Here is a 19010-nt window from a genome sequence, read left to right as displayed (position 1 = left end):
CCTATCATTGAAACACTAAATTGTACATCTGTGTGATGGTGAATGTTTGTTTATAAGTGCACTTCGATTGACTAGCGATGAATCCAGTTTGCCTGAAGTAAATTGGGATAAGCTCACCCGCGACCCGAATGAGTACAAGTGCTGAAAGAAAAAAATATATATATGGATGAATGGACAGATGGATGGACGGATGGAGAGCTGTGTTGGCTGCATTGGATAACTAGTGAATGATAAGTTTTTGACAAATGATTATCAATTATCTGGCCAAACCATACAATCCCAACCCCAAGCCATCTATTTAAAAGCGGGCCATCCAGTTTTCCAGTTAAATTGTTGCCCAAGTGGGATGAGATTATGGCTTCATTTTGTTCTACATTTCCATCAATGGCATAATGCACTTGAAGATAAGAGCGGGTGTTCATTTTGTCAAAGCCACAAGATCACAGATACACACACAGATAGGGTGACCCGAGTAGTCGTCGGTCATCCAGACCCGTCAAAGGTTTTTTATTATTTATTACCAAGGACTACCAAGGAATTCTGATATATTTTTACCTAAATTAAGCATCTTTTGGCTCTCACCATTGCTTCACAGCATTTGCAACCAGTTTCTGGGAAGCAAATAAAAGGGCTATTATGTCAGCATGACCCACACCTTATAAAATCATTCAGTGGTGTGTGCTGTGACACTACACAGCGATGAAGTGGATCGTGCTCGCCCTGCTGCTGGGCTGCATGGCCGCAGCTCAAAAGTCCACCGACCAGTGGCCTATGCTACCTTTCAAGCCCGTAGACACAGGACTTTCTTGCGAGGTGCAGACGCACCACAAGATACGGTGTGGCCCCGACGGAATCTCGTCTTCCGAGTGTCAAGCCATCAACTGCTGCTTTGATGGTAACCTGTGCTACTACGGGAGACATGGTAGGTCAAATCTCATTTGCTTTTACTTCTGTGTTATGTCAGCGGTTCATTGCTTGCACCCCCACTATAGCACAAAAAATTAATAAAAATAAATTAAAATATTAAACTATAATTTTCCTGGGTTTTTACAGTGCAGCAAACCCTTGCATATTCACAGTTTGGCATTTGGGAATTCACTTTGGAAACTATCCTCCGTTATTTGCTGAAACACTCACCAATTTCCCGTTTTTGTGCTCAGGCCAAAGCAATGATATGGCGCCATCTAGTGGCAATTGTGTGTCAAGCGCGTATGTTGAAGTGAGTTTATTCATGTACATATTTTCATTTACACAAAGTAGTGCTTTGCCGCCACCTTATGACATCTACAGGCAATTACAAACTGTTTTTTTCCATTACTGACAGATTGTTGCTATTTGCAGCAGGGCTCAGTCCCTATCTCCCATCATTAGTTAGTGTAATGCCCTCACATGCGGGAAAGGAGAGCCAGTCGCAGATTCACTTTTCAGTCATTTATTTAATGCTGGGAGAACAGTAAAACACAATTTCAATGAGAACACTCACGCAGGAGGAGCTGCTGTAGGCCACAGCTCACGCCCAGACACTGACACATACTTCACACGCCACCCCACTCTGCTCCGCCACTAAAAATTACATAACTGTATCTAACACACAGTATTTTCTATATATTTTATGCTTGCCATTTTTGCACATCCGCCTCACAGTTCAGGGGTCGTGGGATCAAATCCGGACACCAGCCTTCCTGTGTGGCGTTTGTATATTCTCCCCATCCCTGCATGGGCTTTCTCAGGGTACTCTGGTTTCCTCCCATATTCCAAAAACATGAACGTTAGGTTAGTTGAAGGGTTTAAAATGTCCGTAGGTGTGAATTTGAATGCGAATTGTTGTTTATCTCCATGTGCCCTGCGATTGGCTGGCGAATAGTTCAGGGCATACACCCCATCTCTCACCCAAAGTCAGCTGGGATAGGCTCCAGCACACCCGCGACCTTAGTGAGGATCAGCAGTACTGATAATGGATACCTAGAAATACGTTTACAATGTGTTTTAAAAGGGTCTTTAAATAAGTTTGAATGGTTTTAAAGTGTGTGGGAGGTAAAACTGTTCGAAAAAAGTTTTTTAAGTGTCTCCCTACATCCCGCATTTTCACACATTGTAGGTGGGTCTGGAACCCATCCCCGCAACAAAATAGATTAACTCACTTGGGGTTGTGTTCAGTGACTCTCCAGTGCACCAAGGATGCCCAGATGATAGTGGTTATCAGCAGAGATGCCAGCCTGCCCCGCATCGACTTGGCATCCCTTTCGTTGATCTCCAGTGGGCCCGGGTGTGGACCGGTTGACAGCACGTCGGCTTTTTCCATTTATCAGTTTCCGGTCACGGCGTGCGGCACTGTAATCATGGTGAGGCCAGTCCGAATTGAATTATGATTTATTCCAGCAAAATAGAGTGTAATGCTGCAAACCTGGTGTAGGAGGAGCCTGGTGCTATAACCTATGAAAACAACATGTCGGCCTCCTATGAAGTCAATGTTGGACCGTATGGAGCGATTACCAGGGACAGCCGATTTGAGTATGTGCTTCTCTTTGTTCCTATGCACTCATTGGATACTAGTCCAGGGAGGGATAATGGAGTACTTTTGTACAACCCCAATTCCAATGAAGTTGGAACGTTGTGTTAGACATAAATAAAAACAGAATACAATGATTTGCAAATCATGTTCAACCTACATTTAATTGAATACACTACAAAGACAAGCTATTTAATGTTCAAACTGACAAACTTTATTGTTTTTAGCAAATAATCATTAACTTAGAATTTTATGGCTGCAACGCGTTCCAAGCTGGGTCAGGTGGGAAAAATAAGAGTTGAGGAATGCTCATCAAACACCTGTTTGGAACATCCTACAGGTGAACAGGGTAATTGGGAACAGGTGGGTGCCATGATTGGCTATAAATGGAGCTTCCCTGAATTGCTCAGTCATTTACAAGCAAAGATGGGGTGAGGTTTCACCTCTTTCTGAACAAGTGTGTGAGAAAATAGTCGAACAGTTTAAGGACAATGTTCCTCAATGTACAATTGCAAGGAATTTAGCCATTTCATCATCTATGGTCCATAATATAATCAAAAGGTTCAGAGAATCTGGAGAAATCACTGCATGTAAGCGGCAAGGCCAAAAACCAACATTGAGTGCCCGTGACCTTTGATCCTTCAGGCGGCACTGCATCAAAAACTGACATCAATGTGTAAAGGATATCACCACATGGGCTCAGGAACACTTCAGAAAACCAATGTCAGTAAATACAGTTTGGCGCTATATCTGTAAGTGCAACTTGAAACTCCACTATGCAAAGCAAAAGCCATTTATCAACAACACCCAGAAACGCCGCCAGCTTCTCTGGGCCCGAGCTCATCTAAGATGAACTGATGCAAAGTGGAAAAGTGTTCTGTGGTCCGACGAGTCCACATTTCAGATTGTTTTTGGAAATTGTGGACGGCGTGTGCTCCGGACCAAAGAGGAAAAGAACCATCCGGACTGTTATGGACGCAAAGTTCAAAAGCCAGCATCTGTGATGGTATGGGGCTGTGTTAGTGCCAATGGTATGGGTAACTTACACATCTGTGAAGGCACCATTAATGCTGAAAGGTATATACAGGTTTTGGACAAAACATATGCTGCCATCCAAGCAACATCTTTTTCATGGACACCCCTGCTTATTTCAGCAAGACAATGCCAAACCACATTCTGCACGTGTTACAACAGCGTGGCTTCGTAGTAAAAGAGTGCGGGTACTAGACTGGCCTGACCTGTCTCCCGTTGAAAATGTGTGGCGCATTATGAAGCGTAAAATATGACAACGGAGACCCCTTACTGTTGAACAGCTGAAGCTGTACATCAAGCGAGAATGGGAAAGAATTCCACCTCCAAAGCTTCAACAATTAGTCTGCTCAGTTCCCAAATGTTTATTGAATGTTGTTAAAAGAAAAGGTGATGTAACACAGTGGTAAACATGACCCTGTCCCAGCTTTTTGGGAACGTGTTGCAGTCATAAAATTCTAAGTTAAGGATTATTTGCTAAAAAATATAAAGTTTATCAGTTTGAACATTAAATATCTTACAAATATCTTTGTAGTGTATTCAATTAAATATAGGTTGAACATGATTTGCAAATCATTGTATTGTTTTTATTTATGTTTAACACAATGTCCCAACTTCATTGGAATTGGGGTTGTATATTATCTATAGGGAAAATTATTGATTTTTGAGGGGACATAAAGTAATGGCTTTTGGCTTGTATCCTAATAGTTGTGTCTCTATAGAGTGCCTGCCCAGCTCCTAAGTGTTAAATTAGACAAGCAAGTTAAATCATTCTGTAAACTGCATATTTCCCTCAATGTGTCTGTCAGCGAACCATTCTGATTTTTCACATAATTGCGCCCCCCTCCAACCACAGTTTTTCCGTGTGGATAAGCGCTACATAAAATGGATGGTCGGATGGACTTGGCAGCTAGGCTGGGCGAATATCCACCACTTTCAAGCAACGGCTGGACTACACTGAATAACTTTTATTCTATGTCTATCAATGTGGAGATGGCGTGGGGATTTGTTGCCGGTGTCTCTACTGCATTCAAGGATGCATACACTATACTTGACAAGTCCAACTTGTACTGGACAAATACTGTTAGAACAGAGTTTAATCCCGGACCTCAGAACTATGAGGTAGATGTGCAAAACCACTAGGAAACCAACCTGCACCCTTCATAAAAATACTTCAGAGCCAAAACTGAACATTTATATCTTTAGAAATTTTTATAGACCTTATCATCACGATTCATGATGTCAAAAACCTCCGGGTGGCAAAAACTCTAGCATTCTTATAGTAAACAAACCTGTCGTGAATGATGATTGTAGCCTTTTTCTTTACCGCCATAGTTTGAATGTGTGAAGTGTTGTCAGTTCAAAAGATGTTGTTCCGAGAGGTAAATTGGTTCTAAAGGAGACAGAAATACAGGCGCGGTGGAAATTGATACGTCGGTAACATGGTCAAGGTAACGGGTTAATCCGCCATATGCGGAATGTCACATGACCAAACCGGGAAAACAGGATGGCTGACTTGCTGTGTATGCTATACACTAATGATCATGATTACGGTTTGATTGCATGATTGTTTGAAGCCAAACTTGCTAAAATGTTGTTTTCTTTATGGCTGGTGCATTCAGACAAAAGTTAAATATAAGTCATTTATGTATAAAAATATGATAAATCATATACAGTCCCCTCCAAAAGTATTGGAAAGGCAAGGTCAATTCCTTTGTTTTTGTTGTATGCTGAAGACATTTGGGTTTCAGAAGATGAATATGAGACAAAAGTTCAGAATTCCAGCTTTATTTCATTGTATTTATATCTAGATGTGTTAGACAACTCAGGACAGAGCACCTTTTGTTTGAAGTAATCCACTTTTCAAGTGAGTAAAAGTATTTGAAGACATTATTAAATTAACTTAAAGTGAATAACATTTAATATTTAGTGTCATTAACCTTACTTGCAGTAACTGCATCAAGCCTGCGACCCATTGACTTCACCAGACTTTTGCATTCTTCGTTTGAAAAGCTTTTCCAGGCCTTTACTGGAGCCTCTTTCAGTTCTTGTTTGTTTCTGGGTGTTTCTCCCTTCAGTTTACTCTTCAGGAGGTAAAATGCATGCTCTATTGGGTTAAGGTCCGGTGATTGACTTGGCCAGTCTAAGACCTTCCACTTTTCCCCCCTGAAGAAGTCCTTTGTTGTCTTGGAAGTGTGTTTTGGGTCATTGTCTCGTTGCATGATGAAGCTTCTCCCAAGTAGTTGGGATGCATTTTTCTGTAAATTGCCAGACAAAATTGTTTTGTGGACTTCAAAATTCATCCTGCTGCTACCATCATGAGTTACACCATCAATAAAAACTCGTGTGCACGTTCCAGAAGCACCCATGCAAGCCCAAGCCATGATATCAACTCCGCCATGCTTCACAGATGAGTTTGTGAGTTTTGGATCATAAGCAGGTTCTTTTCTTTCTCCATACTTTGGCCTTTCCATCACTTTTATAGAGATTAATCTGGGTCTCATCAGTCCATAAAAGTTTGTTCCAAAACTTTTGTGGTTCAACGCTGTACTTTTTTGCAAAATCCAATCTGGCCTCCCAATTCTTTCTGCTGATGAGTGGTTTGCATCTTGTGGTATGGCCTGTACATTTCTTCTCTCCAAGTCTTCTTCGAACCATGGATTGTGATACCTTCACCCCTGCTCTGTGGAAGTTGGCAGTGATGTTACCGACTGTGGTCTTTGGGTGTTTCTTCACAGCGCTCACAATGTTCCTGTCATCAATGGCTGTTGATACCTTTGGCCAACCTATTCGATGTCTATTGCTCAGTACACCAGTAGTTTCTTTCTCTTTCAGGACATTCCAAATTGTTGTATTGGCTATGCCCAATGTTTGTGTGTTTCCCACTTCTCTCATGTTCTCATGTTCAAAATGGTTTGCTTTACTCCCATAGACAGCTCTCTGGTCTTCTTATTTGCTTAACAGCTAATGTAGTTTTCACAGGTGAAACCCAAATCCAAAAACAAGCAATCTAATGTTTAAGCAATTAATCTAAAAGGCAACACCTGAGCAACTAGAAACACCCATGAGTCACGTGTTCCAATTCTTTTGCTCACTTGAAAAGTGGGTGGCTTCAAACAAAACGTACTCTATCCTGAGTTGTTTAACACATCTAGATGTAAATACCATGAAATAAAAGCTGAAATTCTGAACTTTTGTCTCATATTCATCTTTTGATCTGAAACCCAAATGTCTTCAGTATACAACAAAAACAAAGGAATTGACCTTGTCGTTCCAATCCTCTTGGAGGGTAATGTATTTAAACATGAACTAAGTCTAAACATTCAAAAACGGTAATCTTATGTGGCCCTGTGGTAACATCTTGTGTTTAAAAAAGATACTGGAGACACTTAACGTCCCTATGGTTGCTTGGTGACGCCCCCAAGCCCCATTCACCAAAACCCTGAAAAGTGCTTAGATCCGCTTTGCTGCATGCAGAAGTAGGTTGCACATATTCTGAATTAATTAACTTTTTTGTTGCTCTCAATAATGGTCCAGAAAATATTTTTTCATGGATCCCACACCGTTGTGTACTAGAAGGCTAGCCATTATTTTGTTAAATTAGTCAAAGAGAACCAATGAAACATTTTCATACATACCTGTGAAAAAACACAACCCGTTGATGGAGGTTTGGTTCCCCCTGTCTCTTTTGAAGTGGCTATTTGGCCTCTGCAGTCTGGCAATCTTCTCTGTATACCCATTTACAACATCCACTCGATGTATCCACCTCACCAACCGATTCTGATGGATTTATTTTGATTTTTTTGAAAGAAAACCCCAAATACTAGTACTGTTGAAGTTCAGGTTGATGGTAGACGGTTGACTCACTGCCACCCTAGTTACCCTGGTGCCTATTGTTTCCAAACATTATGATGAGGTCTATTGGATCTTTTTTAATTGTGCAGGTGTATCTAATGTTCTGGCTCCTTTCAGGCTGGCCGTTCAGTGCAGATATGTCGGCACTTCCGTTGAAGCCATTGTCATCAAGGTGGACCAGGTTCCAGAACCCCCTCCAGTTGCAGCTCCAGGGCCCTTGAAGGTGGAGCTCAGGCTGGGCAACGGCAGACGCACAGCCAAGGGTGATATGGACTGTGGGTAAAAAACGTTAGTGACATTTATCAGCCATCAGAAGCGACGTCAAATTCATTGTTCCATCGCTCTGTCCAAACAGATGAAGTGGTCTTCAACTACTTCTATGCCGATAGTGACTACCCGGTCACAAAGGAGCTCAGGGAGCCCGTTTATGTTGAGGTCCGGATGCTGGGTAGGACTGACCCCAACCTGGTCTTGACTCTTGGGCGATGCTGGGCCACTGCACATTCTTATCCTCACAGCATGCCTCAGTGGGACTTGCTGGTTCATGGGTAAGAGTAAGTGCCACTCGGAATTTAATAATTTTTTACTGTTTAAGACTTGACATCTAATCCCATCTTTCCATTCTCAGGTGCCCGTACGTGGACGACCGCTACCAGACATCCCTGGTGCCGGTCGACTCCTCGTCAGGCCTCGAGTTCCCCACCCACCATCGGCGCTTTTTGTTTAAGATGTTCACGTTCGTGTCCACCACGACAGCCAATCCTGGCAAGGGAGGACCTGCAGATCCAGAGGGTATAACTCCTCTCAAGGGAAAGGTATATGATGCCAATGACGCAGAACATAGCCCGTATTGTCTCATAAAGTGGCTTCCACTCAATTTAAAATGAATTTGGCTAATTAATCATACTGTGCAATAAATTATGGAAAAATATTTTTAAGTAAAAAATTTTATTATTTATATTTGATTATTTTTCAATATTATTATAAAAAGGCATATTCTGTACTCATAAGTGTCCAGATAAAACAAAACATAAACTACACTCTGGGAGTGACTCAGACCATAGTACTACATAAAATATTAATTAAAATTACATTACTGTACATTAATATTATATTGTAATTTAAAGTACACTAATTAAATATTACTTATGTAATATTTACTTACATCATTTAACTGTAAAAACAAATTTATTTTTACCAATCAATGCCTTCCCCAAATAAAGACTTTACCCCTAATAGCCACCTGGTTTTCTCTGCAGTTGAGAAAATAAACACGCCAAGCCACTACATGAGTAAATATACTGTAGATGTTATTTTCTCATTTTATTTTTCACCAGGTGTATATTCACTGTGACACAACAGTGTGCATGCCCCATCAGGGAAACAACTGTGAGCCTCAGTGCTACAGGGGGAGTAAGTAATATTCCTACTTTATATATTTACAATCTATCAATCTACGTCCTGTGCTGTCTTTTCAACTGTGTATTATGTGACCTCACGACTGCCGTTGACGTTCTTCAACTTTTATTCCCACACAGAGAGGGACCTTGCTGGTACCAAACAAACAACCGCCGAGTCTGACAGCGCTTTGGTTAGCAGTTTGGAGATTCAGTTTATTGACCCAAACTAAAAGCGTGTAATTGCATCACCCGGGATTAACAAGAAATACATGGTGTTCATACAATAAAATGTGACCGCTGAAAATAAACACTGACGTTACTGAAGGTGTTGTATGATTGGTCATTTATTTCCTAGTTACACAAAGGGAGATTGCTCAAGTGGCATTATGTGAAATATGCATACAAATGTGCTTAATATGTTTTTATTGATGGTGTAACTCATCATGGTAGCAGCAGGATGAATTCTGAAGTGCACAAAACTATTTTGTCTGGCAAAATAGTGTTTTGTACCGTATTGAAGGTGTTTTTTTTTCTGCTCAGAAGCCATTTAATCAAAATGTCATGATATAATGCTACCAAAATGTCCATCCATTTTCATTACCGCTTATCCTCATTAGGGTCGTGGGCTGCCGGAGCCTATTCCAGCTATCTTCGGGCGGGAGGTGGGGTACACCCTGAACCGGTCGCCAGCCAATCGCAGGGCACATAGAAAAAAAACAACCATTCGCACTCACATTCACACCTACGGGAAATTTAGAGTCTTCTTCAATCAACCTACCACGCATGTTTTGGGGATGTGGGAGGAAACCAGAGTGCCCGGAGAAAACCCACTCAGCCACGGGCAGAACATGCAAACTCCACACAGGCGGGCCCGGGATTTGAACCCCAGTCGCCAGAACTGTGAGGCAGATGTGCTAACCAGTCTACCACCGTGGCAAAATGTCATTGTGAAAAATGTTTTATACAAACTTTTTCCTTACAAAACTAAAAACATCTGTATACCTCCATGGGGTCTTCAGGACTCCAAATGCCTTCCAATGTGATTCACGTGACAAGATGGCACAAGATGGCTGTGGAAGAAGCTGCATCTTTAGTTGTCGAGTATTGGTTAAAAATAATGCTCTTGCTCATTTTACATTTCTCCACGCTCAGAAAGCTATCTATATAAGGTAACTAAGAGTATCACACATTGTCCTATTTTAATACGGTTATTTCTTGACCACTATAGACTAATACGCGGCACGGTAGTCGACTGGTTAGCACATCTGCCTCACAGTTCTGAGGAACGGGGTTCAAATCCTGGCCCCACCTGTGTGGAGTTTCCATGTTCTCCCCGTGCCTGCGTGGGTTTTCTCTCGGTACTCCGGTTTCCTCCCAATTCCCAAAAACATGCGTGGTAGATTGACTGAAGACTCGTGATGGTCAAATGATACCGAGGCTTTGGAGCTTGTGTCACTCTTCCTGAAGCGGAGTGATTCGAAACGCTGTGTCGTAGCTTGTATCAAAACACCAGTGTCACGTGACCGCTGTTTCGCTTTGCGCTTCATTCCTTCAAAATGTTTCAAAGGTTTTCATTGGCTCATACTCTTTCAGTGTGTGTCATTGGCTTATGGCGTTTCATTTATTCTTTGGGGTAATCAGGAATGTGTTTCAGAGTATGGGGCAGAACATCTGCAATCAGGAATGTGTTTCAGAGTATTGGGCAGAGCATCTGCATATTTTATTCTAATGACGATAGAATCATTATTTGGTATGAATCAACAAAACACTTGAATGACCATACAGACTTTTCTGAACTTTTATTGCTGTCATGGGAAACAGTGCCAGTGCTTCATTCGTGCTCTTTAGAGGGTGCTAAGGCTTCAGTTGTCCACCAGATGTCACCGTCACTGAAGCCTTGAAGCTAGGAATCATTTTCGGCATGATTGTTCGGAAAGCCTCTGTGCTTCATGAGACGTCACTTGCCCACCACTAATGAAGACTCTAAATTGTCAGTAGGTGTTAATGTGAGTGTGAATGATTGTTTGTTTCTATGTGCCCTGCGATTGGCTGGCGACCAGCTCAGTGTGTACCCTGCCTCTCGTCCAAAGATAGCTAGGATAGGCTCTAGCACGCCAGCGACCCTAGTGAGGATAAGCGGTACAGAAAATGGATGGATGGATATGGACTAATTCTGATGACGTAAAACACATTTCCTAGTTTATTCACTATTTAATTTGTTTTCGTATCGATTAACTACATATGCCACAAATCTCTGACATTTCACAAAATTTACAGTTGACCATCTAAAACATCAATGCCAAGTAATATATTCTTTCAAATCCCGATTATCATAACAATTACATATTCTTCTGTGATTTTGCCAATTGTGACATAAACTGAATGATTCACTAATTTAGTTTTTTTGGGAACATGCTGCTGTCCTTGTCCCTTGTGATGTTACTCCGACAGGCATGACAAGTCAAATTTTCTGTTGCTTCCAACGCTAGTTTCATTCATGTCATAAAATAAAAATTATGTGATAATAATTTGTGTGTAATAATGTGATATATGTATACTTAATTGTATTTTAACTGTTTACAGAGTGTTTGGTTACTCTGAGCTCATGTCCTTTTTTTTCTATTTATGTTTTGAGTGCCAAATTTTAAAATTTAACTGAGGAACCATTAAAATTAATGTTGAAACGTTTGTTTTTTTTATCATCATTACCCCGAATATTGTTATGATTTATAGCATTTTTCTTTGGAATTTCACCCCTCCACCAATCTACATTCACTATTTATCTGTCTCAGTGATTGTTGCTTCAAAATAATCATAGTAAATAATAATGTAATGTTGTCTGATTGTGTTTAGCAAACTTTCCAATTATAACATTTTGAAAATAGGATAACTGTCAAGTTATAAAAGCTTGAAACTCTGCTTCAACAAAATGGTCACAACAAAAAATCTTGACCTCTACTCAGTATTAAATTGGCCAGAAATGTGTGCATTTTCACACGAAATTATATTTGTATCACTGGAATCGTATTTAAAAGAGCTGTCTGATAATACTGGTCTCAGTATCAAATTGATTTTTAACATTTCACACACACATAAATAACGTAAACATCAACAGACTAGGGCAGGAGCAGCTATATTAGCTAGCATGACGTATGCTATTGTGACTAACTACGACGAAAACGTGTTGGCTGTTGTTCGTACATACCACAAAGTGTTTCGCGTCCATTATTTGACGAGACCTACCTCCCGACTAAGACCAGAAAATACCTAAAATAATACATTTATTCCACTGTAGCATTATTATTATTAATGCACATACCAGGCACGTCGCGTCGAATGACGTCTGGTATCTGGGGGCGATTAGTGATGATGTTAGAGGTCTGTCACACTCGTGGAGCAAATTTCAAACATTCCGCCCTCGAATTCGTTACAAGGGTGACTGACGCGTTTAAACGAGGGCAAGGTGTCAACATGAGACTTGAATTGACAGTTTTGTCTATTACGTATGCATTCATGAAGCCAAGTGGTGCGCTCGAGATTCCGCTGTAGATGTATTAATTTTTTTTTTTTTTTTTTGAAGGCACCATGTTCGAACCCCCCGAAACTCTGCTGAAATATGAAAACCCAGTTTTAATCAGCAAAACTACAGATAAAAAGTGTTCGAAGGTGAGTTTGAAGAGGTTAGTTCATGCTAACACTCAATAAACCAGGTGGCAAAGTACACTCTGTACTTAAATTGAAGTACAGATACTTGTGTAAAAAAATAGATGAGGACTGGTTAAAACTCCTTAAAACTACTTAAGTCAAGGTAAAAAATAAATAAAAAACACATAGACTCTGAAATGTTCTTATAGTGCAAAAGAAAAAACGAATTTATACTGTCAGTTAAAAGCAATACAATACACGTTTTGATAAATTGATACAATGGGGAAATAAATATGCACACAAAATAGTTTTATTAAATTCTCTGCTGATTGTAGTGCAGAAGAGGGGGATCACCTGACATGCTATCAAAACGTTCCCCATAGCTTCGCTAACTGACTTAAAAAAATAATCTAAATTAGCTGACATAACTGGAAAATAAATACATCTAACTTGTTTGTGTTATTTCAGATTAAATGAAGAAATTTTTAACAGCAGAACCTGATGTAAAATTTTAAGCTGGCACAAGACACAAATTACTTTTGGAGCCAGCAACATCAAACAAATGTACATATTTAGTTTCACTTTATATATTTTTTACAATTTTGTATTTATTTCAGTAATTCATAACTACACCTTTCAATTATGTTACAAAGTGCTTTACTTAAAAACCACAGTGTAAACATGACAATAGAAACGTTAGAAGAACACAACGAAATACAAAGCAATCAGACAGACAGACATATAATGCTGTTTGCAGGGGGGCCGTCCTTTTAAAGTGTGCACCCAACCGCATGCTGACTCCCCTGTGCCACCGCCTCCGAAACCCAAATCCTCTGCAGCTGAAGCCCCCAGGCAGCAAAATGATGACATACTTAACCTCATCTTTCCACCCAGGTACTGTGCACTCCCCGCTGCTGTCAACATCATGTCACTCGACTAATTCAGCATTGATCTTCATTCTCTTGCCATTCCAGGGAATGGATGGAGGGAAACCAGCTGTTCGTGCAGCAAGTGTCCAGTGCGCCATGCACGCGAGCGGACGTGGTGAACCTCGAGGAGCACCTGGACAGAAAGCTGCAGCAAAGGCGGGCCATAGAGACGGGAATATGCCCTGTCCGAAGAGAGCTTTATACTCAGTGCTTTGGTAAGGAGGTCAGACTATGCAAGACATGCCAATACACTGCATTAGATGTATAGTAAACCACCATTTTATCGCTTGGGATACTATCAGACCCACTTGCTGTAATTTGTGATATAGAGACCATATTTTTTAATAGTTTAACCCCTTCTAGATTATTAAACTCATTTAAAATTATTAAAACACACTTAAACACATTAATATCCAATTTTTAAAAGATTAGCACCCGTTCTCACTTTCTCGCTGTCAAGAAATGGGAGATTATAGTATAACATCACTGAGGAAATGTAAAGAACTTCTTCAAAAAAGAGGTCAAGTGTGATTGCTTTAAGATGTTTTGTCACTGCCAGTTGAAGTTTAGTTTAAAACTGACTCGTAAAACAAAAGAGAGAGTTCATTGAAGACTCTAAATTGTCCATTTGTGGGAATTTTTGTCTATATGTGTCCTGTAATTGGCTGGTAACCAGTCTAGGTCAGATGGTCACAAGTCAGCTGAGATAAGATGCGGCACACCCACAACCCTAATCGGGGATAAGTGGAATAGATAATGGATAGAATGATGGATATCCTGTATATAAACACCAAAATATTCAACCGAACCAAATAATTTCGAGTAACGAAAGGCCGTTATCTTAATGCTAGCACAACGCTATACTACACTGAAAGCACGCAATTCTAAATTCAGACTTACCGAAGTATGAAAAAGAACTGTTAACTAAGGCCGGGTACATACATAAAGACAATCGGCCTGTTTTGTGCCGATTCTGCCCCCCAAGCATGTCAAACACCAGAGAATTTTAATAATATAAGATTATCCTATAAGATTGTTCTTAGGTCTGATGTGTGTTAAGAGGGGATTCAACCCGATTTAAGGGTCCGAAACATCACGGGGCCAACAATCCTAAATAATGAACGTGTTCAATAATTAAGACCAAAACTCTTCTTGTGTGTGGGGAACATCGACTTTTTCCGAGTCATGCAGCCAAGAATGGTGAAGTGGAACAGAAGGTAGCCAATCAAGGAGCACCTAAGACTGATGAACATAGGAGCCACCGTAAATTAAAAAAAAAAAGTCTTACCAAACGTCGTTTTATGTAGAAAAGTTGGTTCCTGAGACAGCACAAAGTATTTTCCAAAGCAGCTTGTTTTTTTGAGAAGATCGTCAATTTACAAGGCTCTCGGCTCCGGGAACCTTAGGGAAACATCTCCGCATATCCAAAAGTGTTTCTTCTTCTTCGGTTTTGTGAGATTACGTGAGATCACGCGAGACTTTGAGATCGGCGGTGCAAACCACACACATAACGGCCAAAAACTGTTGAATGTCTGAATTGTTTATCTTTATGTGTGGGGTCTGTAGCAGATAAAAAAAATCTATGTGTCCCAGGCCTAACACTGAATTGTTCGAAGTGTTCTAAATGTGAATGTTCATTACATCCATCCATCCATTTTCCATACCGCTTTATCCTCACAAGGGTCACGGTCGTGCTGGAGCCTATCCCAGCTATCGTCCGGCGAGCGGCGGGGTACACCCTGAACTGGTCGCCAGCCTATCACAGGGCACATATAAACAAACAACCATTCGCGTACACATTCACACTTAAGGGAAATTTAAAGTCTTCAATCAACCTACCATGCATGTTTTTGGGATGTGGGAGGAAACTGGAGTGTCCGGAGAAAACCATGCAGGCACAGGGAGAACATGCAAGCTCCACACAGGCGGGGCCGGGATTTGAACCCCGGTCCTCAGAACTGTGAGGCAGATGTGCTAACCAGTCGCCCACTATTACATGTATTATAAATCTGCGATGTAGCGGGGGTGCGAAGGCTGACCCATGATATAGCAGGAGAACACTGTACTTTCAATATGTCATCCGAGTTACAGCTATGCTCTCTTTGTAGATGAGCTGATCAGGCAGGTGACCATCAACTGCGCCGAGCGGGGTCACTTGCTGTTGCGGGTCCGGGATGAGATCCAGATGACCATCGCCGCTTACCAGACCTTCTACGAGAGCAGCGTGGTTTTTGGCATGAGAAAAGCTCTGCAGGCCGAGCAGGACAAGGTGGACATGGAGAAAAGAGTAAGGACCTTTTCTTCTTCATTTCAGCATTAAAATAAACCTGTATTTATCTTGACTTTGACTGTGCATGATGAAGTAGTGGCACTTAGCACGTCTGCCTCATGGCTGCGAACCTGGGCTAGGATCTCGGCTCGCGCCCTTCTGTGTGGAGTTTTCATGTTCTCCTTTGTGCTCACTTGGATTTTATTCAGGTACTCCCGCTTCCTCCCACATTTTAAAAACATGCATTCATTGAATACTAAATTGTCCATAGGCGTGAGTGTGATTACAATAATAATAACTTACATTTATATAGAGCTGCGACTGACTGGCGACCAGTTCAGGGTGTAGTCCGCCTTTCGCCCGAAGTCAGCTGGGATAGGCTCCAGCGTCCCGCGACCCTAACCAGGATAAGCGGTGTTGAAAATGGATGGATGGATGGATTTATACAGAGCCTTTCATGCCTTGTATATGCCTTGAGATGAGAGTTTCATTTGTTCCGAGACCACGCTCGCAACTGAAAACACTTGTATCTCAAATCATCTTGCCCTATTAAAAGGAATGAAAATGTCTATAATCCATTCCAGATTCCCCTACCCCAAAAAAATTGCATGTAAGGAAAATAGCACTGTATATTACTGTAATTTATCAAAACATACAGTAATGACATAAATACAATGTAAAGTATTGAAACTGTTTTTACCACAATATTTTTTTGCTTCAATTCAATGGACATTATGCTACTCCTTCTGGTTTGTGCACCTTGACTGCCAGGGGGCAGTATAATACAGACGTACCGATATACAGTGCATTGAGACAGTCATTCCTCAGTAAACTGCAGTAATATTAGTCGTTCTTTGCAGAGGACCAAGAATGTGAGTATTGTCATATTATTTGTCTGCATATGTTGCTCCGACATTTGTTAAAATATCTGTTGCTTAAAGAGTTATACCACCGTGACGCCAGTTCTATTCGTTAGCCTGTCTATAGCGTTTTTCATTGTTTGTTAGTATTAAACTAAATAGAATTTCCTAAGGCAAAGCATTGCGGTTGTTTTAAGTACACCAGGTGTAATTCTCATTCCTTTGTTTAGTTTGACAGTAAACTTCAACTGGGAGTGGCAATAAACAGTTTGAAGCCTCTTTTTCAAAGAAAGTATCTGTAGCTTACACATAACTTAAACTTTGGCTCGCAACACAAAGCAAAAAAATCAACCAAGCGACTGCTTGTGACTCAAAAAAAAAAACATAGATTGGGGCATTTGTAAGTCACTGTACTTCATGCTAATCATTGTCCTTCATAGATTGCTGTGCTGGAGCAGCAGAAAGAGGAGCTGCAGAAAGAGTTGCGCGAAGAGAAGGCCAAATGCGAAGTCATCGAAAAGACCGAAGAAGAGAAACACGAAGTGCAGGAAAAGAAGTACACGGAGCAGATTCAGTTCCTCAAGAGAACCAATCAGCAGCTTAAGGTGATGATGCGTCACAGTAGCATTCATAACTATGGCATGACATCAAGCAACGGTCTCAACCTCTTTTGTCTTTTTCGTTTTATCTTGTTTAGGCCCAGCTGGAGGGGGTTGTGACACCGAAATAACTACACAGCAGCCATTTAATTACGTAGCATGTCACTGAAATTTTTTTTTTATGAATGTAACTTTGGGTAATAATTGAATTGTAAATGTCTTTTTTAAAGAATGGGAGTAAATGTGAAATTTTTGGACTCTCGTTATTATTCTTCTGATGAACGAATCGCCTTTTGGGGGCCCAGAACCTCACCATTTTTGCAAGTGTGTGTATATGTGTTTTAGAGGTCCCGAACATGCACTCAGGATTGATTCCCAAAAATGAACTGGAAGTCGGCATTTTGGTTTGAAGAGGCCCTTTTGGGTCAATTCCAGGGCTACTTGATGGAACTCCAACTTGGGAATTTGCCCAAATCAGTAGCGGTTTTACTACACAGATAGGTAATGTTAAGTTGCCAAGCTTTTTTTCCTTCGACCATCTAATGTGGGCACACTATGGTATCTTGAGTTGGACGTTCAACACTGCTTAAAGTTTTAAAATATTTCTGTAAAAATTTCAGGCCCCTAAATTGAATTTGAAACGATAGCAGTACAGTATTTTATGAGCATTTGTTTTGTATTTGCATGTGTAACTAAGCAATATGAGTCACAAAGACATTTTGTGCACACGCGTGCCGTAGTGAAATTTTACAATTACCTCAAAGTTGTGGATCCCTGTTCAGGTAAGTGTCAATGGAAGATTATTTAGGTGTGTCTGTTAAACAAAAGTTTCAGGCGGAGATTATGTGCCAAAACACCCATAAAAAAAACACCTGTCGCAGGTGGTTGTGTTCACCAAGGCAGACAAAAAGATCACACATACTAACATGTATCAGACTTGTCAAATCTAGCTAAGATGAGCGACAAGGAAACCTATTTTTAGTTATTGTTTTTAGCAATATCTGTTGATAATGGCTGTCTTCAGAAATTCTTCAATGTTTTTGTCCGACAACCTGGAGGTGTCAGGCTTGACCAAGTCAACCATTGCCAACGAAGTCGGTTCTATCTCGAAGAATGCAGGGAACAAATTGTTCTCTTTAACCATTTTGTCCACACACAGCCTACTTCCTCGTGGAAGAAGACTGTGTTCCGCTAGTAGACAAACGCTTCTATGTTTTTTCACCAAACCAGAGCAATTGAAAAAAAGAGGATCAATGGCTTGAATGAGGATTTTAGCCTTCTACATCACTTTAGTTGGAATGTGTGAATTGACACTCCAAAAGGAGTTACAGGTAGTACAGTGGTTCTGAAGGACACAAAACGCCAGCCAAATGTTTTTCAATAAGTAAATAGATTTTTAAAAAATAGTCGTAAAGTTTCTGCCATAGTTAACATGATATTGAGGGATCGGCCAATTAATTGACTTTTCTGTTGCTCAGATTAATGGCACAAATGCGCTCTTGGCAGTAAAATTGATAGCGTATTGTAGCGCTGATGTTAGCTAACACATGCCAGTCATTATGTTTTGCTAAATTTGTCAAAAAGACAACCCAACTGAACATTTTACATTAAGTGCATATTTTATACTTACGTGGCTAGGCTACTACATCTTGCAATTTCTGCAACTATTTACGACATGCAGTTGATTTGTCCGACTCACCACAGGTTCCGCTAGATTAATTTTTACTTTTGAATTAAGTTGAAAAAACAAAAAAAACAAAATCTTGTGGGTTATATCAGAACAACACTTTTTTGTCAGTTTATTTTTTTGAGTTCTAGTCATCATAGTCAATCACTTTCCAAGACACACAGAGAATAGAAATGCCATTTTGCTTTTTTTCGTAACAAATAACTGAAATAAAAATATAAATGCAAC

General features: G+C 40.5%; 2 protein-coding genes across 2 annotated transcripts; both read left to right on the top strand.

Moving 5' to 3' along the window:
- The first annotated feature begins 699 nt into the window (after positions 1–699).
- Positions 700–9023, top strand: LOC133402563 (zona pellucida sperm-binding protein 4-like). Its single transcript, XM_061676469.1, has 8 exons — positions 700–922; positions 2158–2342; positions 2414–2511; positions 7511–7668; positions 7749–7941; positions 8022–8208; positions 8731–8806; positions 8932–9023. The coding sequence occupies exons 1-8, from the start codon at positions 700–702 to the stop codon at positions 9021–9023; spliced, it is 1212 nt and encodes a 403-aa protein (XP_061532453.1).
- Positions 9024–12378: 3355 nt separating this feature from the next.
- On the top strand, positions 12379–17255 carry LOC133402954 (axonemal dynein light intermediate polypeptide 1-like). Its single transcript, XM_061677321.1, has 6 exons — positions 12379–12459; positions 13196–13332; positions 13413–13582; positions 15476–15654; positions 16937–17101; positions 17194–17255. Exons 1-6 carry the CDS (start codon positions 12379–12381, stop codon positions 17224–17226), a joined length of 765 nt encoding a protein of 254 aa, XP_061533305.1. The 3' UTR covers positions 17227–17255.
- Positions 17256–19010: the final 1755 nt, after the last annotated feature.

Source organism: Phycodurus eques, chromosome 5, assembly GCF_024500275.1.
Source record: "Phycodurus eques isolate BA_2022a chromosome 5, UOR_Pequ_1.1, whole genome shotgun sequence".
Classification (NCBI taxonomy): domain Eukaryota; kingdom Metazoa; phylum Chordata; class Actinopteri; order Syngnathiformes; family Syngnathidae; genus Phycodurus; species Phycodurus eques.
Note: the sequence above shows the minus strand (reverse complement) of the source record. Positions and strands in the feature narration are given on the sequence as shown.

What these genes read in the sequence shown, in the direction of transcription:
- LOC133402563 (XM_061676469.1), top strand. Translation starts at nt 700, where the DNA reads ATGAAGTGGATCGTGCTCGCCCTGCTGCTGGGCTGCATGGCCGCAGCT. An exon ending in TGGGACTTGCTGGTTCATGG is followed by an intron (nt 7,942 to 8,021) that starts GTAAGAGTAAGT and finishes TTCCATTCTCAG; the next exon opens with GTGCCCGTACGTGGACGACC. An exon ending in GCCTCAGTGCTACAGGGGGA is followed by an intron (nt 8,807 to 8,931) that starts GTAAGTAATATT and finishes ATTCCCACACAG; the next exon opens with AGAGGGACCTTGCTGGTACC.
- LOC133402954 (XM_061677321.1), top strand. Translation starts at nt 12,379, where the DNA reads ATGTTCGAACCCCCCGAAACTCTGCTGAAATATGAAAACCCAGTTTTA. An exon ending in CAGATAAAAAGTGTTCGAAG is followed by an intron (nt 12,460 to 13,195) that starts GTGAGTTTGAAG and finishes TGCTGTTTGCAG; the next exon opens with GGGGGCCGTCCTTTTAAAGT. An exon ending in AGGTGGACATGGAGAAAAGA is followed by an intron (nt 15,655 to 16,936) that starts GTAAGGACCTTT and finishes TGTCCTTCATAG; the next exon opens with ATTGCTGTGCTGGAGCAGCA.